The sequence below is a fragment of the Harmonia axyridis genome, chromosome 7, assembly GCF_914767665.1.
Source record: "Harmonia axyridis chromosome 7, icHarAxyr1.1, whole genome shotgun sequence".
NCBI lineage: Eukaryota > Metazoa > Arthropoda > Insecta > Coleoptera > Coccinellidae > Harmonia > Harmonia axyridis.
This window is the reverse complement of record NC_059507.1, coordinates 9,494,918-9,519,673: the sequence shown is the minus strand read 5'-3', so window position 1 is coordinate 9,519,673 and position 24,756 is coordinate 9,494,918. Positions and strand designations below refer to the sequence as shown.

The following is a 24,756-nucleotide window of genomic DNA, read 5'->3' as shown; positions in this document are numbered from 1 at the left end:
TGTATTCGTTAGAATTATCGATGAGAAAATGTAAATGCATATTTCGAAGGAAATAGAAAACTTCAGCATTCTTCATCAACGAAATATTCGAATTAGTTAGGTATTGTTCTTTGAATATTCAGAAAAAGTATAAATTTAAATTTTGTTGTTTTTGACCAGCTCAAATACAATGTTTTACCTATGCCTATGTCATTTTAATTCTGGGGGGTCTGTAAACCTTCTTTTAGGTCCTTCAATTTAAAACATTCCAGAAATTTTATTATAACTCCTCGTGAAATTGTGTAATGTAGAATCTAAGCACCTATATTTGTTGTTTTTCATCTATGTTATAGTTATTTTCAATGCCAATTGTTATTACGTATTTTTCAGTTTATTACTGATTATTTAGTCTGTTTTTTGATTAGTTTACATTAAATTATGATGTGGTTTTCATATTAATATTAGCGAATTTATGGCAAAAGCAGGGCTAGCAAATATCCCCAGATGTGAACAGGAGTTCTGTTCACGTTCAAGTTTTGTTCGATAACACAATCTCACTAGGTTTGACGTCATGCCAGTGTTAAAGCAATTACACTTCACCTCGATATTTAAAAAAGCATTCATTCCATTAAATTGATTTAAAATTTGCACTCAGCGTCATCTATGTTGACCTTACTGATTGAATTTCTGATATTTCGAACCACAAACAGAACGCTATACTTTATACGATTGCGCCATTTAGGGATGGTAGATCATACAGATATTTGATTCCATTTTTTTTCCTAGATGTCACTACCTGGTTTGATTTAGTTTCAAATTTTTCTTTTAGATGTCACCAAATATTATAGTCAGATACAATGACTTTATTGATAAAGTTATAAAGGCAGTGTGACTTTATTAATAAAGTTATAAAGTCACTGTAGAGTCAGAAATCTTGAAAAGGAAACATCTTACGGAAAAATGGTTCGAATAAAAAGTTGATGGCTTCGAGGGGGAAGTCCACTCAAGCCAGAATCTCTTCCATTGAACTCACCTGTTATATCAAAGTTCTTTAATTGATTAAGCCCATTTTTCAATGCTATTGAACATCCCATAACATGAAATTAAGGGAAATAAATTATTAATTAATCACTATTGATGGAGATAATTTGTCCACAGATTAGTCTTTGATTTGTCTATTGATTTTTTTCAAGTTCCCGATTTTATATTTTTCCTATCCCATCTTATATTTAATTTTTGGGGAAAAAAGAAACACTATTCAGTAACCAGATCTCAAAATGTATTGATAAAAATAATAATTCAACAATTCCTTAACCTGCCAAAACATTGCTTGAAAAGGAGTATGTTAATTTTAAATTTAATCACATTCATTCCACTGAAGTAAACAAAGCATTTCAAATGGATGGTGTGAGGCCTAAAAAAAGGGAAATATTTGTGCTTGATTATCAATAAATAATGGTATTTTCTCATAACAAAACAATTTCAGTCGAATAGTAAAAACAAATCTAATATATAAGACAATGCAAATAAAGATATACTCAATCACCGCTTATGCTAATATTTTTTTGACTTAAAGCTACATACAATGAAATCAGTCGAATCATGAAATGACACTCATATTTGTGAAAGGCAAATAAAATAGCACATATAAAAATATTTTCTCCATACACACAAACATAAATATGTCAAAATCATTAAAGAATATTTTCACTAAAAATTTCTAGTACAAAATAAAATGTTGAGAATACTGAATTATAAAAAATTATAGGAAACATCAGAATGGGATCTTCATTCCAGAAATTAAAATTGACGATATGTTCAGCAGTAGATCTACTTTCTCAATCACTACATCAGGCTCCAGAATTGCATAATGACTATATATTCAGTGTCATCGATAAGCAGAACTCGAAGATAATATATGGTGTTTTCAAAATACTTGGCGTGAGGATTCTGTAACACAATATTATAGAAACGAAGAATTGTGTTGATTATATAAATATATAGTCATATATATCGTTCAGTTCGCATCTAAATATTTACATTTGCCTCATATGGGACTTTTTCTGAACTTTATAGCATTGAATTCCAAGTGTTATATCTTAAAATAGCAAGTGCTTTTAATCTGTTACTTAAGCATATGTAATTATTCGATATAAGAATGAGATTCTCTCAGTGAAATACTAAAAAAATATAATAACAACAAAAAACAGATTAATATAAGTAAATAAATAATGTTACTGAGATGAATATTTGAAGGTTGAAAAAAACCTTACTAAAACACTTAAATTACATACACGTAACTATAATACTGGAAAAATATCATCACAACAATAAGTTTTTGACAATTTAAAAAAAAAGGAACTGCAAAAACTCAGTGTGACCTTTGAGGAATGTAAAAATACAATTATAGGATTTTACTAGAACCAATATAAAAAGTATAATTCTGAGTCTTCTTGAATACCGAATAATAATTTAAAATACCTACTGGTTTTAAGTGATGATTTGATGAATATCCCTTTCGAAAGCTATACAATAAGATTTGTTTTTAAGAGATATGTATTCCAAAGGATCACTTTCTCAAGATCACATCCTTTGGGGTATATTTTTTCTAAAAAGGTTTACTAAAACTATATTCGAATCAATATTATATACCTTTTCATCAGGTGGAATATCATCAAGACTTCATTATTTCAAAATGAGTAAGATTCAACAAACTACCATAATACTACTGTTTGAGTTCAGGTAAGCTGAGAAACTATCTAAACCTATAGAATTTCTAAAAGACTGGTTTGTTGGAACCCTTTTTAGTTAATAAAATCATGTTAACCCAGTAGAATTGAAACATTTCTTCAATTTCCATACTAATAATTTACTGGTCTCAGATCAACAAAAATTAAAGTCCCAAAAATATAAAACCACAGTATCATTCTGAGAAAGAATGAAGGAAATATAATACAAAGTTTTTTGAAAATTGAAGTGCAGTTTTTCAACATTATAAAAATATCAATATTGAACACTTGTGGAAAAAAAATTATATACAGAGTGATTGATTACAGAAGGAATAATGCACGATGTTCATCTCAGAATATTGATGACCTTTATGTTGAAATTTCGTTATGAACCGACGGATACGAAAAAGTACAAGCTGTTCCAATTGAAATATCAGAGATTATTACGATGCGGTAACAAGGAATCTCAAAAATTATTTCAAATCGATGCGACCAATGTATCTGACGAAATTTTTAGGCAAATGTTACATTCTGTTTTCCATGCATTCCCATGAACGTCTGAGGTGCAAGCAACCATCAATCACCCTGTATAATGTTTACCTTGCATAATTCCAAATTAAAAAGTCAACTCTACTGAGTTAATAAATTTTTTTTTTATCAGTTTTGATAAATTTTGATTTTATCATATTCAACGGGATTCGGATTCCTTGGTTTCCTTGAATGTTTCAATCCTACTTCTTCAGCAACTTTTTCAATTATGTCCAGAGCATAATCTAGTTGTTCTTTGGTGTGAGCTGCCGATAAACATATACGAATCCGCCCCTCATAGAGAGGAGTTGCAGGATAACCCACTCCCACAGTGGCTATCTGATATTTGTAAAGGGTTCTCACCATAATACTGAAAAATATATACATTTGACAAAAAACACATGAGACAATTAAGGAAAGAATAGAGCGCTATAACATTCCGTCAACACTTCTGTATTTTTCGTATTTTGAGCCGGGAATATACTCACTGTTGACTATTCCGTGGTCTTATTAATAAGACAGTCCGACCGTCCGTAAAGACAATAACTCTCGAACGGAAAAATATAGAAACTTGAAATTTTCAGGATAGGTTTGAATCTTGAATGTCGCGGTTAAGTTAATATCATATCTATTAATTACAAAAAATAACTCAATATATCGTCGGCTAAGAGTGTAAATCTGCTATGTCCATAATGAACAATTTTACAGGAGACCAAAAAAACCGTACAGTACAGTGTTATAATAATAATAATAAGAGAGTTTATTCATGAAAATACATTCAATAGAGTTTATTGAATGTATTTTCATGAATAAACTCTCTTATTAGTATTATTATAACACTGTACTGTACGGTTTTTTTGGTCTCCTGTAAAATTGTTCATTATGGACATAGCAGATTTACACTCTTGGCCGACGATATGACTAATAATACTTACACAATTTTCGAGTACAAATAGACCAAAATAGGAACAACTGGCGAGTCATCATTACCATGAATGATAACGCCCATCTGCTCAAGTCTCATTCTGAAATAGCGTGTATTTCTTGCAAGTGCCTCGATTCTCTTATGGCCTTCATTCGAGCCATCTTTACCCATCAAAATCTTCAAGACTGCCACTATTTGAGCTGCTACGGGTGGTGGCATGGCCCAGGCATGGCAAGAAGCATAGCTGTGTTCCCTAAGGAAACTTATTAAATCCTACAATATGAATTAAACAGTTTTTCGCCAACTTTCATGAAAAAGTGAATATGCGCTTTTGATTTTCGGCAACAAGCCCTACCTTTGAACCTGCTATGTAACCACCAGCAGAGCCAAAACTTTTGGTAAAGGTACCCATTTGAATGTCAACATCTTTTGGATCACAATCAAAGTAATCGATGACGCCTTTACCATGACGTCCCATGGCACCAATGCTGTGAGCTTCATCCAGGTAGAGATAAGCTTTGTACTTTTTTTTAAGAGCTATGATTTCTGGCAATCTCACAATACTTCCTTCCATACTGTAAACACCTTCTACCACAATGAGAATTTTGCTCCATGATCTGTGCTGATCCTTTGGTTGATTAGGTTGCCCTTGGATAATGCTTTCTTGAAGGATTTCTTCAAGGTGCTTAACATCTAAAAAATAATAAGATATTACACTGCAAAATAAGTAACATGAAACAGTATCTGTTAGCAATTCCTTTGGAAAACTGCAAGACTGTAAGAACCACTTTCCAAATTTCATGAAAATGAATGATTGAAAAAATGCAGTGATGTTTCAAATACATATTCTACTATATTCAACAATTATAGTAGAAAATGTCAAAAGTTCTGAATATATACAATCTATGTCAATGATAATGAGGAGTTATACATTTTTTTAATGAAGAAACCTCCCAGAAATGTTATTTTTCAACAAGAAAACAACAAATTCACAACAACATAGATTAGAATCAGTGAATTTGTTTTAATTTTGACTTACTTAGACATGTGTATTTTAAAACTGTTATAGCTATTCTATAAGTTGGAAATGGTAAAAAATTTTCTTTTACATGTTGAAGCTAAAAATTCACGCTCTATTGATATACAGATTGGCCTGTTTTTTTATGGTTTCAAAACCAAAACACTGCAAATTTTACACTGTGGTTTATTATTTCCTCTTTCAACTATTTTAATTTATACATACACTAACTAGGCCATTTCATATTTAGAGGATTTTAAACGGTATAAAATTAAGGCTAGAATTAAATCTTTTTAGAATTATAGCTACAGGCAATGAAAATGAATGAAATAAAGTTCAAATCCGTAAAACCCATCATTACAACATTATTTTCTAGAAACTAAATGAACAAACCCATGAAAAGGCAAATAAATATGAGATCAACTGTAACCAAATCTTAGTAACGAAATGAGATGCATCTAGCTCCAGAATAACCATATTTGAAGTTTTATGCCAATTTATGGTAACAAAAATTTCATACCCTGAATTTTCATCAGAACAAATAGTTTTGCTCATAAAATCAAATCGAGTAGCTCCTTTATTTCTCATATCTGTAAATAATCAGTTTCTTAAAAATTTTTTGATTTAGATATGTTCGAAAAATATATCTAGTCCTATAAGGAAGAAATTGCTGAATTATTTTATATAATGCCACAAGATGCCAAAGAAATGTTCACAAACCATTATGTTTGAAGACTTTCACTGTAGCACCCGGAAGTCTTAAGCCCACAATCAGAGAAGCATGATTCTTTTCATCACTTATAACTAAGCAACCAGGTCCGATCAACTTGGGTATGTTTAAAGCATTTGTGGCATACCCCATTCCAAAAGTTATAGCATCTTCTGTACCCAAAAACTGAGAAAGCAGTGATTCAAGCTCCACATGTATTTCACTGGTGCCATACTTTTGTCTTGTACCACCTGTTGAGACACCATATTTATAAATTGAGTTAATAGCTAATTCAGCACAAGGACCAGAAGACTCAGCGAAACCTAGATAATTATATGACGCTAAATTTAAACACTTCAGTTCACGGCCAGTAAATCTGAAAAAAAAAATATTGAAGTGTCTCTCCTCAAAAACTGTAAATCAATATTTCAATTTTTCAGCTAGTTAGGTTTAATGATTTTGTCGAGATATTATTTGGAAGTATTGAGGCGGCAATTTATATTTCTTGAGAAAATATCCATAGCTATTCAGGTGAACGAGTCATTCATAGTTCTGTTGATTTTTGAATTGTATGTACATATATACAGGGTGAGTCTTTGAATTGTAGATATATTTCAATAGAAAATTTCAGAGGTCAAAAGAAACACTTCCTTTGCAATTTTTTATGATTCGATTATGTTGGAAAACTAAAGGGTGTTTTTTTTAGAGCAATAAAACAACGATGAATTATTCGATTGACATGAATTTTATTTATCGGCAAGATAATCTTGTCGCATTACATTTTAAATATGATTTCTGGCATATGACCGCCACGGCTGGCTCGGATGTAGTCCAATCTGGACGTCCAATTTTCGATGACTTTTTCCAACATTTGTGGCCGTATATCGGCAATAACACGGCGAATGTTGTCTTCCAAATGGTCAAGGGTTTGTGGCTTATCCGCATAGACCAATGACTTTACATAGCCCCACAGAAAGTAGTCTAGCGGTGTTAAATCACAAGATCTTGGAGGCCAATTCACACTATTCACAGGTCCAAAACGTGAAATTAGGCGGTCACCAAACGTGTCTTTCAATAAATCGATTGTGGCACGAGCTGTGTGACATGTTGCGCCGTCTTGTTGGAACCACAGCTCCTGGACATCATGGTTGTTCAATTCAGGAATGAAGAAGTTAGTAATCATGGCTCTATACCGATCACCATTGACTGTAACGTTCTGGCCATCATCGTTTTTGAAGAAGTACGGACCAATGATTCCACCAGCCCATAAAGCGCACCAAACAGTCAGTTTTTCTGGATGTAACGGTGTTTCGACATACACTTGAAGATTAGCTTCACTCCAAATGCGGCAGTTTTGTTTGTTGACGTAGCCATTCAACCAGAAGTGCGCTTCATAGCTAAACAAAATAAAATGGACGTAGTGCGCGATACGTATTCCGCACAGAACCATTATTTTCGAAATAAAATTGCACTATTTGCAAGCGTTGTTCAGGCGTGAGTCTATTCATGATGAATTGCCAAACCAAACTGAGAATAAATCACTTGACAGCTGTTAAATCGGTCGCCACTTGAACAGTAATGCCAACTTAAAGTTATATACCTCGAAAAAAACACCCGTTACAAGTTTTTGAAAATCCATAAAAAAATAGAATTTTCAGTTATATCTCCCGCACCTGCTGTTTAAGTATGCGTACAATCACCCTGTATACATATTCTATAAATACCGGAAAATATTAAAGAGTACTCACTTGAAGGTCCAACCATTATCAGGAGTGTACCTCTCTTTCAAAACAACCTCCTTTCCAGGAACACTACAAATAGGATAATTCCAGCAGTCCCTAATTCTTCTGTAGACATAGCGTGAGTAAAATGCAGAAAACTTGTCGAAAAGCGGTGGATATCCATCCCTATTCTTTTCCCTTACAATTTTCAGGGGGAACAGCGTTTGACTGAGAAAACCCAATAGCATCAAAATGTAAAAACTGAGTTGTGCCAAAAAAGCTGTTATCAAGCTGGGTGATTCAAATGATTCATTCACAGGTTTGGTTTTAGACCTTGTGTCATGATGGTTGTAAGTCTTGGTTCCATTCAGGCCCTGAAAATATGGATTATTTTGTTACATTGGAAAATTTCGAGTGTTCTACATTAAACGCTGAAAAATTTCAAAGATTAGTTCCAAATTTCATTTGAATGAAATATTAGATTCAAATGCGAGATAAAAATTTTACTGTTCATGCTAATGAACTTCTTAATGTGAATTTCAATTTCGTTTTTCTGAAATTGAATTAATTATTCTGAAATCCATTTTTTTTTCTGAATTATACTTTCCTATCCTGAAATACTTGTTCCCTTTTTTTAAATTGAACATTGATTTTCTGAACTACAATTGGAAAAGGTGTGGAAGAATAAAAAACGCAGGAAAGCATTGGCGCATGAATGAACGTACTCTCAGAAAATACTGACGTCAGTGCTAACTCCTCATTGTTTGTTATATTATGACTATTTTTCAGTGTCATTAAATTTCAGGACTTCAAATTTCCGATAAAAATAAAAGATGGCACGTGGAAGGCATCTTTAGTTTTCATATGTCACATAAGCTTTTTAATAAGATACCTGAAGAGGTGAAAAGGCTCAGTCTCAAAAAGTATAAGCAAGCTGTCGGTGAATTTTTGCGGCAGCATGCGTTCTGGAGTGTCCAAGAGTTCCTGTCCAGTAGTTTGAATTTTAATCTCTTTTAAATTAATTTATTCTTTGTGTTGTAATGTTTGTAATGAGGAATGGTATTTTATATCATTCATAGTCGTATTACTTTATTGAGTAATGCTTTTATATTTTGACAATGATACTATGTATCATTTGAGAATTGTATAACTTTATTGAGTTATTCCAATTTTAATCTCTTTTAAATTAATTTATTCTTTTTGTTGTAATGTTTGTAATGAGGAATGGTATTCTATATCATTCATAGTCGTATTACTTTATTGAGTAATGCATTTATATTTTATATTTTGACAATGATACTCTGTATCATTTAAGAATTGTATAACTTTATTGTGTTATTCCAACTATTTTTATATTCTGACATTGATGAGAAATGCTCTATACAATTTCGAAGTTATTACTTTATTGAGTAATGCCTTTATATTTTGACAATGATACTTCGTATCATTTAAGAATTGTATAACTATATTAAGTTATCTCTATTATTTTTATATTCTGACAATGATGAGAAATGATTTATATCATTTCGAAGTTGTACTTTTTATCAAATCCTGTGACGTGTGCAATACAATGAATTTTTGTAAAGGAGCATCAATAAATTATCATATGAAAGCCTGCCTCCCAACGAGCAAAGTTGTCTTATAAATCGAATGTTTGGTGACTATTTTATTTTAAAGGTATCTTATAAATGCTTTCAATAATAGCAATTTATTATATTAAGCCTACATAAATACTTTTTTGTTGCGAATAGCTGAAGAATTTTATAGAGTTATCGTGACAACGTTAGTAAAGCGAAATTATAAAATATCTTATGAAACAGTTGCCTAGTTATCATTTAAGTGTGTCGATACCTAGCTTATAAAATAATACAATCTATAAAACTGATTTGTTGCTTAGTGGTTTTTTAATTTATTATGGTGATAAGGCAGATAGTGTTACAAATATCTTAAAGAAATACTTTTAAGTTGCTTTTCGTCCACTTAAAAAATTGTTATATTGTTGTACCTTTAGCAACGATTTCGTTTCGATGAGTAAATAGTTGTTTTGGTAACCACTTGATAACTATTTTGTTGTATCGTATTTCTACGACAATAATAAAACAATATACCTATAAATTTTAAGTTAGGTTACCTATTTTGAAAATAATTCTTCATTATGTGCGATATAAGTCAGTGGAAAAAAATCAAAAAAAGTGGTGCATTTCGAAGACGAATGAAAATGTGTTATGAAAATATGATGAAGAATACAAGTACATATAGTGCTGGGAATCAGGAGACACTACAGAAAGATGTTGAATCAATAGACTGTACACAATCTGCAGATGCTGAAATCTCAATGAGCGAAAATACGTCTGCTATCTCGATTACCAAAGCCACAGCAACTGAGAACCCACAAACAGTGGTGGACCTGTCGAATAATAATACTGACATAGTCACAAGTGATGATGAAGTAAGAGGTAATTGGTTGATAGAATTAGAGTCAAATGAAGATTGCGACTCTGTACTGGAACTTGAGCAAAATGCAGAATTTAGGAATCGTTTAAGGCAATGGGCAGTTTCATTTAATATTTCACACTCAGCATTAAGAGTGCTCTTTCGATACCTGAATGGAAGGATGCCGAACATTCTACCTCATGATCCCAGAACACTTTTGAAAACATATCACACTATTGTTATGGTTAAAATTGGAGAGAATGGCCATTATTGGCACCATGGATTACAATTTTCTTTACAGAAAATGTTGACATCAATTCAAAATCTTCCAAAGAAAATTTCGTTGAATATTAGTATGGATGGTCTTCCCATATACAAAAGCAGTAGAAGTGAATTCTGGCCTATACTTTTCAACATTCATGAACTTCCTGAAATTAAACCCATGATAATAGGTATATATTGTGGTAAGGGAAAACCTTCAAATTTGGCAGAATATTTGACACCATTTGTTGAAGAAGCCAAACCAATACTTTCGGAAGGATTGATAATCAACGGAAACAACACTACTGTTAAAATAAGATGCTTTGTATGTGACTCACCGGCTAGAGCATTCATCAAAGGTAATTATTATAATTGACCATCAATGGCCAAGATAGGTATATAACTTAAAGGGTGAATGATTATTTTCTTTATCTTTCAGGAGTAACGAACTTCAATAGTAAACATGGATGCCTCAAGTGTACTACAGTTGGAGAATATTCACACATTTCCCATACAGTCTACTTTCCTACGATAGGTTGTGAAAAAAGAACTAATGCTGGATTTCATGCAAAATTATATGGCTCCCATCATAAACAAGATACCCCTCTAAGTTTACTGCCCATCGATATGGTTGAAGATTTTCCGGTCAGTGATTCTCTTCATCTGATCGATCTGGGTGTCATGAAAAGGTGTTTATTGGGATGGAGAGATGGAAGTTTTGGTACTTATAAAACTAAATGGTGTGCGAAAGATATTACTGACGTTTCACATTTTCTTGAGAAATGTAAGCTACCATCTGAAGTTCATAGAGCTGTACGAGGCTTAAATGTTTTATGCCATTGGAAAGGTTCCGAATATCATACTTTTTTACATTATTTAAGTATAGTAATACTTAAGGATGTATTGCCTCTTGATGTGTACCAACATTTTCTTAATTTTTTTTGTGCTATAACTATATGCTCAACTAAATATTATGTGCATTTTCTCCATTTGGCTGAAGCATTACTCAATAATTATGTTGAATATTATCGAGATTTTTATGGAGAGGATTATATTACCAGTAATGTTCATAATCTCACTCATTTAGTTGATGAAGTAAGAAGGTATGGACCTTTGACGACTTTCAATGCATACCCTTTCGAAAGTCGACTTTATCAAATAAAAAATTTATTACGAAATGGAAATTCCCCACTGGCTCAGGTTGCAAAAAGGATGAGTGAAATTATACAATGTGAAAATGAATCTAAAAAATATTGCACATCTTTTCCTGTTTTAAAAAGCAAGAACGACTCAGGATTTTTTTCAAAAATAGAATTGAAACAGTTCTCATTATCGGCAGACAATCGTAATAAATGGTTTCTTACTCACAATGATGATATTGTAGCAATGGAGTATGCCATATTGATAAATAACACTCCTCTCATTTGTGGACATGCTGTAGGTGATAATTTACAAGAAGTTTTTGAAATTCCAATAAAATCATCATTCTTAAATATTTTCAAAACTAATAATAATAATCAAAAGCCATTAAAACTTTATTCAACTACGGATGTTAAGTGCAAAATGGTAGCAACTAAATATAGAGATGAATTTTTTTTTATTCCTTTATTGCACACTTTACATGAAAATAAATAATTTTCATCTTGTAAACTAAAAATCAACAAAATATTCAAATAAAATAAGTTAATAATTTATAATCTGCACTCATTCATTTTCACTATCCTCTCCATTCACCTGTTCCATCTCTTCTAATGTTACTCCTGTAGAATCCTCATTTCCAACCAGAACCTACAAAGTTGAAAAGAAAGAAAATTGAAGAAACTCCCAAAGTTTGATTATATAACTCACATAACTACTTAGAAAGTTCTCCTCGTTGATGATTAATTCATTTAGTTCCATAACATTACTTTCTTCAATCTTTGGGTTCTTAATCTGAAATGAAGAATGTATTGTATATGCATAGAATGATGTCAGATTGCATTATGTTCAGACAAAGAATGAGCCCTATATTGATGTCAGTACTCTACTCACATGTGAATTCATTCATAAATCAGTTCTCCACAAAAATATAGCCAAGAAAAAAGTTCTCTCATTACCTTGTAAGAAAGACTTTTGGGCCTCCTTTTGCTCCTTGATGTTCGTGTCATGCTACTCTCATTCCTTTTCGTTGAGTTTCTGATGACAGCCTTGAAAAACTCTTCGCAATTTTTCAAGGTAAAATCTTCATCGGAGAGTCTCACAACACGAAAAAATAATCCGATAACATTTTTGAAAAATTTGAATGGAATTTTCTCTTTTCCAGGATCTTTAGCACCTCCAGCCCAAGAACATAGAGTCATGAATTTTCTAGAGAATATTTTGTCCACCAAAATATAGCAGTTATTGGTTCCATTTCCACATCCCTTTCTTCCACATACATAACTAAACTTTTGTATTAAGTCTTCCATTTCCTTCTTATTAGCCAATTTGGCCTCCAGTTTCTCAAGTACCGCTAAAGAGTCTATTGGCTCGAAAAAGATATCATCAATATTATTATTATTCTGAGTTGCAGTGTTACATGTACAGTTATTGTTAATTGAATGACTAGCCATAACATCTATACTGGTTTGTAATTTGGCAAGGAGTTGCATTATATTTTCTAGATAAGATAAATGACCTTCTCTTTCCAGAATTAGTTTCTGGTTATTCATAATTATGTCTTGATTAATTATCAAGCTCTCAAATTTTTCCATCAATTCTGCATCTAGAGAGGATTTTTCTGTTCTTAATCCATCTGGTATAATTTGCTGGATTGTTTTTTGGGGTAGGAGTACTTCAGTATCCAACTCTGTTTTTGAAGATTTCACCCTAGAATCTTCCAAAGAAGCAGTCAACTGCAATACAAGAAGACATTTGTTAATTCAACTATAAATATTGAATAGAAGTGGATTATGATTAGAATCATTGATACACAATAGTCGAATATAAGCAAATAACCGGAACAGATCGGTTAAGACCAATATATTGCTATACATAACCAATCGGTTTTGATAGCAAGGGATCGGTCTTAACCCCTCTGATGTTCCTGTTACTCGCTTGAATTTGTCTAATAAGAATTAATAACTCACCATACATTTATTGGCCAATTCATTAAAATTATGTTCGCTAGATATGGACTTTGGCAGCTTCACGCTCGGTCTCTTTTTAGTCTGGACCTCTAAAATATCCTCTTGTTCAGTATCGTCATTTTCCAACATTCGATTTAGTTCCTCTTCAGCAATTTCATAGTTAAATAAGTGGTTCCTTTTTAATTTGCAAGCCATTGTGAACCAGTTTGCTTCTGGTAAGGAATTAGCAGTCCTGATCAGCTTCTCAGCCCCTAATTTTGGCCAATGAAGCTGATTATTATACTCCCATCCCGAAGGAACAATTGTTAGCTGTTTCAAGCCCCTTTCGATAGTTTGGACGATCTTGAACATGTCTAAAAGAAGTTCAGTAATATAGAAAGAATGTAGGTAACAAACTCTAAGATATCATTTTCATATCAAAAAGCACAAATATGTTATGCACTCATTCATTTACCATAGTGTATTTTACAGTGAATCATTATTGAAGATTCGGTAAATTAAATTAAGGACATTCCATGTCTGTGCTTTACCTAGTTATCGATTGAATCACTGGTGCAAATCTCTCAATCAACTTACCTTGCATTTTCTTTTCTAACTTAAACAGGTCACTCGTCACAGTCGGCACTCAGATTTGCCAAGCAGTTCAGAACAAATTTGATTTTAGGTTATGTTAAATTAAGTTTACGCGGTATATTTATTCCAGAATAATCTATGGATTTCACCTCCTCTCCTCAGTAGCGCCAAATTGCTGCGACCCAATCACTATCACGAGAGACAATAGACTATTTCTCTAAGACTATCACTACAATAAGAAGTTTAACTATCACATAATCATAATTATATTTCTTATTCCATGAGGACTTGCTTTATAAGGCCGTAAAAAGATCGTCAATTAGCCAAACAGTAGTCAATAATGCTCTATAAGTGATCTAAGCAACCTTATTATTTTAATATTTGGATCAACTGGAACTCACAACTGTTTCGCTGAAATCTGAAATCCTTAGGACAGGACCGTATTCTATTGATCGACATACTCGACAGTTTTAATAGGAATTACTCCGAAGCTTTAATGAAAAGTTGTTAAGAGCAGCTTCGGAGTAAGCTTTCCCACATTTTGTATTTTTGGCGCAATTGTTCATCGGAACAGCTGAGTGCTTATCAATTTGCCTAAATGTCTGTAATTTTCGAATATTTGGTTGAATATGGTATAAAACGTTTTGGTTCGACTCGCTATCAGGAATCCGTGGTCAAAATCCATTCTGTCCGGCCGATCGTCCTTGAACAGGATAACTGTCGAACGGAATGACAGTTTAAATTTTCAGAGTAGATTTGGAAGATAAATATCTCGGATAAGTTCGATATTGGGCAAAATCGACCAAAATCGGTGTTCTCGGAGTAACGAAAACAAACATATTGTTTATAGAGCTTTGTTTCAAACTGAAGCATATTCGAATCATTTCAAATTTCGAAAACAGAATGATTAACATTCCAAGAATTCAAAACTGAAAGAACAGACAGAGCATCATTGTAAGGGCGGCCTTATACAGCCGGAATGGCTCTCTGAATTCATACTCTCAATTCATAATATTAGTTAAGAAAACACATAATTCCATACTAATCCACTATTCACCTCACAAATTCTGATTTTTTCGGAGTATTAATATCTAGAATTTGCAAGCTTCCAGAATTCAGATTATGAATTGAGAATATGAATTCAGAGAGACATTCCGGCAGCATAAGTCCGGCCTTAGTCTATTCTAAAATGACATATACTTCAATAAGCGGACATGCCATAGAATCATAATTTAATATTCCCACTTATTTCTACTCTCTCTGATTCATAGTGCCAGCAATTAATATCTATGAACTTAGTTTGGCATGTCTCTATCTGTATCACACATAGACCATGTCTATAATGTCTATATGGTATCACAGAACATACGTTAAATTTCGACGTGAAAACATATATGAAGTACGATGAATTATTGAAAATTCGAAAAATCATATCTGTATTAGCTTGCTAGATTAGAAAATGATATTAATAGATTCTTATGATGAAACTGTTACGAAACCAGTATGCCGATTTTCATCATTAACGAACTTAACCGAGATATCTATATGCCGAACATACTCTGAAAATTTCAACCGTCTAGCTCATTCCGTTCGACAGTTATCGGATACACGGTCGGCCGGACAGAATCAATTTCGACCACGGATTCTTGATCAGTGAGTCAAACCATATCGTTTAAGATCATTATTTTCAGCCAAAAATTCGAAAATTAGAGATAGCAACCGGTTTTTAGCAAACAATCAGAAATGAGTTATGAAATAGAAGGTATAGTCCTTTCTCGGAATCGAAAATACTCATACGTATAAGGTATGTTGTAGAAAAACTGATTCGGAAGCAGTTCGGTCCTGTCTCACCATAGAGGTAGTGCTGAAGTAAATAATATCAGAATGTTTTATAGTAACTATATAATAGCTAAGTTATCTTAAAAAGCTTGCCGATGATGCAGAATTATTTTATAAGAAGACGCCATTGAAAAATTACATCATTTGTGGTGGTAGGAAATGGCGAGGAATTAAAATGATGAAAATCATTGATATGTGAAGATTACAACCGCCCAAGTACGAAAACTCACTCAAATTGATGCGTAGATCAAATATAGATATGTTTCATTTACAAAAAAGATCATCAGATTCACTAACCTAATTTTTTGATAATTTTTTTTATTATTTTTTTACTGAAAACATTTGTGAATAGGTGGCGCGTTAATAATCTATTATTTTTATGCTCGATTTCACGATAAAATTTCATTTGCATCATAAGTTCATTTCGGTCATCATGAAATATGTCTCAAACTTCATAACTAAGTATGATTCGAATATAATCTCTAGTGAGAAAACCCAACCGACATTCCAGTATTATGTCTTCTCATTCCTAAAGAATTATATTAATATATACTTATTGAAACTGTAGGCATCAATTACAAAATATTTTGATTTTATAGATGGCAATGCATGTCGTTTTTTCACTTCAGAACGTTTAATGAAGTCAGTTATACAGCTCTTATAAAACAGTTTTTAGTTGATTCCCAAATATTAGGTATATAACCATTACATTTTATACTGTATTATGCAAATATTCATTGAAACTGTTTTATAATGTCGTTAATGAATTTTTTAGCAGCAGCCAGAATGTTTATAAAATTGTTTCGTAACGTTACTAGAAGGCTTTATGAAATTCCTACGGAGACAAATGTATTTTATAAAATGGTGCCAATTTTACGCTAGTAGCTGTTGTATACAAGCATTGAAAACATTTCCGAGACCAAGGATATTTTATAACATTACCATTCAAAACGTTTTGGCAACAGTTACAAAATATGAAATTGCTAGTTGGGCTATATATTTTTTTTCTAATAATAATAATAACATTTTTATTATGAATGTATGTAGACAAACTGTTCAAGTAGAGGAATTATAGATCGGTTAAAAAGTCACTTAGGATCTTAGTTAGCTCTTTATTTTATATCGCCAAGCATATTTTTTCACTATCCACCATTAAAATTTTACAAAATAATCTTATCATAGGTAAATAATACAGATGGAGGGAGGAGGCCACAATTCTGTGGGAGAAGACCACAAATGTAGCGCTACGCCACTGATAGAAATAATATCTTCACATATAGCTTCTCTGCTCGTCTCGAAGCAAAATTTCTGATTTTGTTGTATTCAATTTAAGATTATTTAGTTCCTATCATGGATTATAAATCAAAGTCCATCAATTTAGAGACATTGACCATCCGCTCCAGTAATTTAATTTAAATATCATCTCCAAAGGCGTACGTTGAACATGACATGATTTGCTCAAGGATAAATAAATTTAGTTCTTACGCAAGCAGATATCGTTGTAAGACTTATAAGTAGTCAATGATTTAATAATATGTAGATGCGCCCTTGGGTGATAGTGCATTCAAGAGAATTAAGAATTAACTCCAAGATTAAAGAGAGAAAGGTTGAGCTCCTGTCACGTGGTCGTAAAGTAGGAGATAACGAAGTTTGAATTTCAACCACTAATAGAATAGTATTTATTGGTTCAATATATAGAACCAATCAAAACTATGCATCCCACTCCTTTGTTGTAGTCGATTTCCTCTCACTCTACACTTTATTAGATTATTGTAAGAAGTCTATAATACACTCCAACGAAAAATTCCTTCAAACTAATTTTTGTCAACAGAATTGCATACTAAACTAAACTGTCAATAACGCAACTTATCATTTTCAAAGAAAATCAATAAAATCATTTAATTAATTAAAGGTAATAATCTAAAATTTTCAAAGAAAAAATTGATAATCTTCCCGAAGCTGCCAATTCTTCTGGGCGTAAGTTACGCACTTGAATTTTTACTGTTTTTTCCAAAATTTCGAGTTCAAATTTCCTCAAAACAGTGAGGTCTACGAAAAATCGGTGAGGGTGTCAGAATTGACTATATCTAATTAGCAGAATTTCAAACTCACCCAAAAATTTTTTGTTGAAAAATTTTCCATACCTTAGAAAATTGAAAAAAATAAAAGTTCCTTCATGGGAACATTGTACCATTTTATTGATTGATTCGATTAGGTAGATTATTATTAGATTGTAGTTGGGCGATTAGTCCAGTATTTCATAAATAATAGGTAATAATCTGAAATTTTCGAAAAAATCCTTGATAATATTCCCGAGACTGCAACTTCTCCTGGACCTAAGAAACGCCTTTGAAACCTGACTGTTTTAGATCAGAACTTGAAGTCGTAAAAAACATTTTTATTTGTGTGGTCTGTGACGAATAATTCAGGAGATATAACGATTTTTAGAGGGAAATTCAATTTTTTCCCCAATTTCGAGTTCAAATTTCTTCAAAACCGGGAGCACTACGAAGAATCGGTGAGCGGTGCCATAATTGACGATCTCTGATTAGCCGAATTTCGATCTCACCTGATATATTTTTTGTCCAAAAATTTTCGTAAAATTTTCCATACCTAACCCTTAGAAAATTGAAAAATAATAAAAGTTCCTTCATGGGAATATTGTTTCATTTTAATGATTGATTCGACTATGTAGATTACGAAAATACTTGCAGTTGGGCGATCAGTACATTATTTCATAAATTATAGACAAAAATCTGAAATTTTCAAAGAAAAAATTGATAATTTTCCCGAAGCTGCCACTTCTTCTGGACGTGAGCTACGCACTTGAAACCTCACTATGTTTTAGAGCGGAACTTGAAGTTGAAAAAACGTTTTTATTTGAGGGGTCTGTGACGAATATTTCAGGAGATATAACGATTTTTAGAAGCAAATTCAATTTTTTCCCAAATTTCGAGTTCAAATTTCCTCAAAACCGGGAGCTCTACGAAGAATCGGTGAGCGGTGCCATAATTGACGAAATCTGATTAGCCGAATTTCGATCTCACCTGATATATTTTTTGTCCAAAAATTTTCGTAAAATTTTCCATACCTAACCCTTAGAAAATTGAAAAATAATAAAAGTTCCTTCATGGGAATATTGTTTCATTTTAATGATTGATTCGACTATGTAGATTACGAAAATACTTGCAGTTGGGCGATCAGTACATTATTTCATAAATTATAGACAAAAATCTGAAATTTTCAAAGAAAAAATTGATAATTTTCCCGAAGCTGCCACTTCTTCTGGACGTGAGCTACGCACTTGAAACCTCACTATGTTTTAGAGCGGAACTTGAAGTTGAAAAAGGTTTGCATTTGAGGGGTCTGTGACGAATAATTCAGGAGATATAACGATTGTTAGAAGCAAATTCATTTTTTTCCCAAATTTCGAGTTCAAATTTCCTCAAAATCGGGTGCTCTACGAAGAATCGGTGAGCGGTGCCATAATTGACGATCTCTGATTAGCCGAATTGCGATCTCACCTGATAAATTTTTTGTCCAAAAATTTTCGTAAAATATTCCATACCTAACCCTTAGACAATTAAAAAAAAAATAAAATGTTCCTTCATGGAAACATTGTACCATTTTATTGATTGATTCGATTACGTAGATTACGAGGAATCAAAATTAAAATGCAAGCATCTTTTGGTTACAGACTTCATTGATTTCAGAAATTATCCAGTGAAAACAATTGATTGATATTCATTTTGAGCCTTAAAGGAGTTAGTGTATAATACTATCTTATTTTTTGTTAATTTAAAAGTGTATTACCATCTCTTGGAATATTAGAGTTGTTTTTTTTTCAGTTCCTCAAATATTGGTCGATATTACAATGAATTATTATAATCAGGGTTCGACTTATTTCACTCTTCAAGTATAACTTTCAAATAATCTGCACAACAGGATATCACGAGAAAATGCTAATATTCTACACATATGTAGTTAACAGTAAAGTGCTTTATGTACACTCAATAATCTAATTACATTTCGTCAATAATTTCAACTGAGAAAGATATTAGTTACTGGCTCATAAAATAAGATCTGAAAATTGAGTGAGTGATAAAACCAAAGTGGAAAAAATATTGCTATTAGTCAATCAAAAACCACAAAGAGCCATTAGTAATTATTTTCTCAATTATTCAATTCAAGATAGACTGATTCATTTTAGAATTGAATGAAGAGAATTAGATTAGATGAGAAGAGATTTATACAATATATAATCTCATTGATTCAAACACGACAGCAAACTATTGTGAAATAAATAAGTTTTCTGAAAATTGAATATCGGTTCTAGTTTTATTAAATTGAGGACTCTTAAGACCCTAAAATTTACTTAAACGATATGGCAATGAAGGTTAGACACGATAAGCTCATTAATTGAATATTTTCGGACATTTTCATGGTATTCGTGAAAAGATGTAGTTAAGTAGGAAAAAAATACTTAATAATTCATGTTAACATCGAGATCAATAAAACTTAATCCAAAATGTTAGAAAAGAACTATTTTGTGTATATCAAAAGATATTGAAGGCTTGTTGATCTCTCGGATTTATACAGACTTAAAACTACTGATCACAGCAAACAATACTGATTAACTAATAAAAAAAGGCTTTCAGACTATACTTTAATAAATATGAGAGAAGAATGACTTGAAGTCAGGAAGAATTATGTTTTACATATATTAGGCCCATTGAAAAGTACCCGGTCTGATTTTTAGTTAGTAACAATTTTCAAACGATACGTGTCAATATTTGACAGCAGTCCGACCATTAGTTTGTGAGATATTGCGTTGTGGGTGTAGCTACCTCTGTTATTTGAAAAAAGATGGAAGAATTTCGTGAGCTGATAAAATATTGCTTTTTGAAGGGAAAAAATACAGTTGAAGTAAAATCTTGGCTTGATGAAGAGTTTCCGGGGTCTGCACCAGGAAAATCAACCATCATTAATTGGTATGCTAAGTTCAAACGTTGTGAAATGAGCATCGAATGAAGTGGACGCCCAAAGAAGGCGTTAAAAAAGTTCACAATATAATTTTGAATGACCGTAAAGTGAAGTTCATCGAGATATCATACATTGTGAAGATATTATCTGAACGTGTACATCATATCATTCACGAATATTGGTACATGAGAAAGCTGTGTGCAAAATGGGTACCGCGCGAGCTCACTATCGATCAAAAGCAAGACGTGTTAATGATTCTGAGCAGTGTTTGAAGCTGTTTAAGTGCAATAAACCTGAATTTTCGAGTCGATATGTGACTATGGATGAAACATGGCTCCACCATTTCACTCCTGAGTCCAATCGACAGTCAGCTGAGTGGACAGCACACGATGAACCGAATCCAAAGCGAGGAAAAACACAACAGTCAGCTGGCAATGTTATGGCATCAGTATTCTGGGATGCGCAAGGTATAATATTCATTGATTCAACCATCAACCATCAACAGCAATTATTATCTAGCGTTATTGGATCATTTAAAGGATGAAATCGTTAAAAAACGGCCCCATTTGAAGAAAAAAAAAGATGCTATTTCATCAAGACAATGCGCCGTGTCACAAATCAATGAAAACAATGGCAAAATTGCATGAATTTGGCTTCAAATTGCTTCCACATCCACCGTATTCGCCAGATCTGGCCCCTAGCGACTTTTTCCTGTTTTCAGACCTCAAAAGAATGTTCGGTGGAAAGAAATTTAGCGCCAATGAAGAAGTAATCGCCAAAACTGAGACCTTTTTTAAAGCGAAAGACAAATCGTACTACGGAAATGGTATCGAAAAGTTGGAAGATCGCTATAATCGCTGTATCGCCCTCGAAGGCAACTATGTTGAATAATAAAATTGAATTTTTCCAAAAAAAATGTGTTTTACTATGGTAGACCGGGGACTTTTCAATTGGCCTGTTAATGAATTTTTTCAATTCCTTTCGAAATAAATCAATACACTGAGATATCCTTCTCTTCATCATCAACTATGAAACAGATTTGATGAATTTGACTCAACATAAAATATAAATCAAGAATATATCATATATTTCAGAAATTATTGATTTTAGGAGCACATTAATTTTGTTCTCACAGAATTCAATGCAATCATTGAAAAATAGGATTGAAAAACAAAAGCTATGGCCAAATTTAGTTCACAATTTTCGACACAACATTTGAAACATCATGTAAACTTATTTCTTGAAAGTTGCACAACCATGAGTATTCAATAATATGGATAAACACATTAAAGCATTCAACTAAACAGTTGCTTTGGAAGTATCGTAAAGAAACGATCTTTTATATCTAATTTATGTATGTGGTCAACCGAATTACTCTTGAGTATAAATACAGGAATAGTATAGCACGAGAATGTGTAGTTCAAATGAAATCAACAAACATGCATATATTGAAAAATCGCAGTTTTAGTGCAAGGTTAAATCTGAATTGCCTTTGAAAAAACGATTAAATTTAGAACGTCAACGTATCGGCATTTCTACAATAAACACAAACATCATATAGGTTACTTTCCAAACATAGATTTAAAAGGAACACGGCAAATTTTATATGGCTCATAATTTTCTCTTGCAAGGAAAATATCAATTAAAAAATATATATTGATTATTTTCCGGTATCATCGTAGTAATAAATGTTTTCAATTTTATGATTATTTGTTGTTAAGTTTGCGAGAAATTATTTTTTTTTTATTTTTATATTTTTCTATTACTTCTTCTTCTTCTTGGAGTGCCTATTCGCGACGAATGTTGGCGACCAACATGGCTATCTTCACTTTATCTGCGGCGGCACGAAAGAGTCCTGTAGTTGTTTCTATTACTAGGTAATTTTAATTTTTGTTTCGATATTCTTCGCTATTGATTGCGTAAGGAGAAGCCTGGAAATTCCGCAGAAGGCTTTAAATTGTCATTCTATGTCAAGTTTCTAGGTCCTTTTTTTCGAAAGTTATCGTGTTTACGGACGGACAGAATCGAATTTGAGGACGTATTTTTCATCAGTCCTTATCGTTCCCGGTTCTAAATTCAAAAAAGATAGACATTGTGACGAAATGATAGAGCGATAGCTTCGGAGACGATCGCTCAAAAAACTTATAGTATTAGAAAGTATTCCTGGATAACAACCAGTGACCAAAGAAAATTAAATGCATTCGAATATGAAAGCATAATGGTGCTATATTTCAATTGAAAATTTCAATAACACTTAACAAATAAAATTTTCTGATCCAGTTATTGCAAAAAATTGACGTCAAGAAGTTGACAAAAATATTAATTGTTGTATTGAAGTAAAAAAAAAGGAGATATTTTCGCCAATTTTGCAGCATTCTTCCAAAAATATACGAGGATGGCGAGTTCAATGTCAAATTAATTTGATTTGTTAATGGAATTTACAACTTGCTCCAGTTTTCACTTACAGCAGTCTTAAAGAGCATTTCTATTGATATTTCATTAAGATTGAACTCCGATTGTGTAACCACACAGAACCTGTCACTTAACTTAACTGAGACATGTGGAATCATTTGAGGCAAATGTAGGCATTTTCATAATCCTGCAATAGCAGAAATATTAATCTTCTAGGAAATTTATCTACACCTATAAAAATAAGTGTACTAACTCACCTACCTTTATTATTACCTTATCAGTATAATATTTGCTGTATAAACAAATTTAATACTTTTCATTCTGAAGTTTATTCAAATATTTAATATTGCATTTAAATTCAACATGAAATGTGTGTTTTAATTCACAGATCTAGATAACTGTCCAGGATTTTAACATTTTGAAAAATTTAATATCAATTGAAGAGAATTTTCCTTACTTTCCTACTAGAAAACATGAAAGTAATAACATTTAAATTTAATAACAAAAAATATTTTATGTTGTGACATTATTTGTGATAAAGAGGAACTGTTACCTTATTTGATTCTTCACAATAAGTGAATGAAATCACAGGAATTTTCGGACAATCATTAAATATGATTGTTTTAGGTAATTAGCAATTGGAACAAAAAGCAAGTAATTAATAATTCGTATGGTTGATAAATGAAATTCCATAGTCCAGTGAAAATCTGAAATATATCAGATAATGGATTACTCACCTTTTGTTTCCTGTTAGTTTCATCCTCTGAAGAAGTCTGTAAAAAGTACATTTCGGTTTTTTCTTATGCTCATTTTATATAGCAAATTGAACTCACCAAAACATACCCACTTGAATTTTTGAAATTATTAGAATACTTCTGCAAATATTTAAGCGAATTAGACAAAAAAGACCTATAAAATAACACACAAAATTAAAATATATATTACCTTAAACCCATTGGCCCTATTGGGCATTGCTTTGAAGGGGTAGTGTTTTTCTTTGAAGTCATTTTCATAACCCAAAATTTCCGTAACACTTTTCCCTGCACCATGGTCTAGTCTTGTTGCCATCATAATAGAATATTAAAAAGCCATTATTTATCACTCTCACGAACAATATTATGAAAGGAAAAATTGAAGAGTTTTTCCTGAAATAGTAGTGAAGCTAAAAGGCTTAAATAGTTCAGCGCAAAGTAATGAGATAATTGAACGAATAAAATACAAATGGGTCAATTTATTTATCTCTACAGTTTCATAATACTTCGACTTAGTCTCATTCACACATTATCATTTGAGATTTGGAATAATTTACTTAACGTAGTAATCGTTTTGAAATTTTGGAATAAGTGAATTGAATTTATGTCAGGATAAACTGACAGCAGTCCTTGATGTCTCATAGAATAATAATATTTGTATATGTCACTGTCAAATTATAGGATAGAAAAAAATTTCAATTTCGAAATTGAACTCAACATCTTGTTTGCACCATCATTTCCAATATTCGGCTTGAAATGAATTCGATTTCAATTATGTATTAATGAG

The 24,756-nt window shown here is 32.1% G+C and overlaps 3 protein-coding genes across 6 annotated transcripts; 1 reads left to right on the top strand and 2 right to left on the bottom strand.

The window, feature by feature from the left end:
• Positions 1–1,236: 1,236 nt before the first annotated feature.
• Positions 1,237–24,582, bottom strand: LOC123685487 (serine palmitoyltransferase 2). Of its 3 annotated transcripts, XM_045625194.1 has the most exons (8): positions 24,163–24,582; positions 24,051–24,092; positions 23,955–23,990; positions 7,637–7,983; positions 5,900–6,264; positions 4,517–4,854; positions 4,172–4,434; positions 1,237–3,606 (listed from the first exon to the last, which is right to left on the bottom strand). In XM_045625194.1, exons 1-8 carry the CDS (start codon positions 24,286–24,288, stop codon positions 3,366–3,368), a joined length of 1,758 nt encoding a protein of 585 aa, XP_045481150.1. In that variant the 5' UTR covers positions 24,289–24,582; the 3' UTR covers positions 1,237–3,365. The 3 variants fall into 3 exon arrangements, with proteins under 3 accessions (XP_045481150.1, XP_045481151.1, XP_045481152.1); XM_045625195.1 differs by lacking the exons at positions 23,955–23,990; positions 24,051–24,092; positions 24,163–24,582 and adding an exon at positions 23,271–23,423; XM_045625196.1 differs by lacking the exons at positions 23,955–23,990; positions 24,051–24,092; positions 24,163–24,582 and adding an exon at positions 19,636–19,784.
• LOC123685486 lies at positions 9,235–11,944 on the top strand. Its single transcript, XM_045625193.1, has 2 exons — positions 9,235–10,662; positions 10,743–11,944. The coding sequence occupies exons 1-2, from the start codon at positions 9,765–9,767 to the stop codon at positions 11,936–11,938; spliced, it is 2,094 nt and encodes a 697-aa protein (XP_045481149.1). The 5' UTR covers positions 9,235–9,764; the 3' UTR covers positions 11,939–11,944.
• Positions 11,890–15,304, bottom strand: LOC123685489. Of its 2 annotated transcripts, XM_045625197.1 has the most exons (5): positions 13,987–15,299; positions 13,411–13,763; positions 12,400–13,176; positions 12,152–12,235; positions 11,890–12,091 (listed from the first exon to the last, which is right to left on the bottom strand). In XM_045625197.1, the coding sequence occupies exons 1-5, from the start codon at positions 13,991–13,993 to the stop codon at positions 12,008–12,010; spliced, it is 1,305 nt and encodes a 434-aa protein (XP_045481153.1). In that variant the 5' UTR covers positions 13,994–15,299; the 3' UTR covers positions 11,890–12,007. The 2 variants fall into 2 exon arrangements, with proteins under 2 accessions (XP_045481153.1, XP_045481154.1); XM_045625198.1 differs by lacking the exon at positions 11,890–12,091 and having other exon boundaries at positions 12,139–12,235; positions 12,335–13,176; positions 13,987–15,304.
• Positions 24,583–24,756: the final 174 nt, after the last annotated feature.

What these genes read in the sequence shown, in the direction of transcription:
- LOC123685487 (XM_045625194.1), bottom strand. Translation starts at nt 24,288, where the DNA reads ATGATGGCAACAAGACTAGACCATGGTGCAGGGAAAAGTGTTACGGAA. An exon ending in ATAGGGCCAATGGGTTTAAG is followed by an intron (nt 24,093 to 24,162) that starts GTAATATATATT and finishes AAATATTTGCAG; the next exon opens with AAGTATTCTAATAATTTCAA. An exon ending in GTTACATAGCAGGTTCAAAG is followed by an intron (nt 4,435 to 4,516) that starts GTAGGGCTTGTT and finishes TTCATATTGTAG; the next exon opens with GATTTAATAAGTTTCCTTAG.
- LOC123685489 (XM_045625197.1), bottom strand. An exon ending in CCAAAAGTCTTTCTTACAAG is followed by an intron (nt 12,236 to 12,399) that starts GTAATGAGAGAA and finishes TCTTCATTTCAG; the next exon opens with ATTAAGAACCCAAAGATTGA. An exon ending in AGAACTTTCTAAGTAGTTAT is followed by an intron (nt 12,092 to 12,151) that starts GTGAGTTATATA and finishes TCAACTTTGTAG; the next exon opens with GTTCTGGTTGGAAATGAGGA.
- LOC123685486 (XM_045625193.1), top strand. Translation starts at nt 9,765, where the DNA reads ATGTGCGATATAAGTCAGTGGAAAAAAATCAAAAAAAGTGGTGCATTT. An exon ending in GGCTAGAGCATTCATCAAAG is followed by an intron (nt 10,663 to 10,742) that starts GTAATTATTATA and finishes TTTATCTTTCAG; the next exon opens with GAGTAACGAACTTCAATAGT.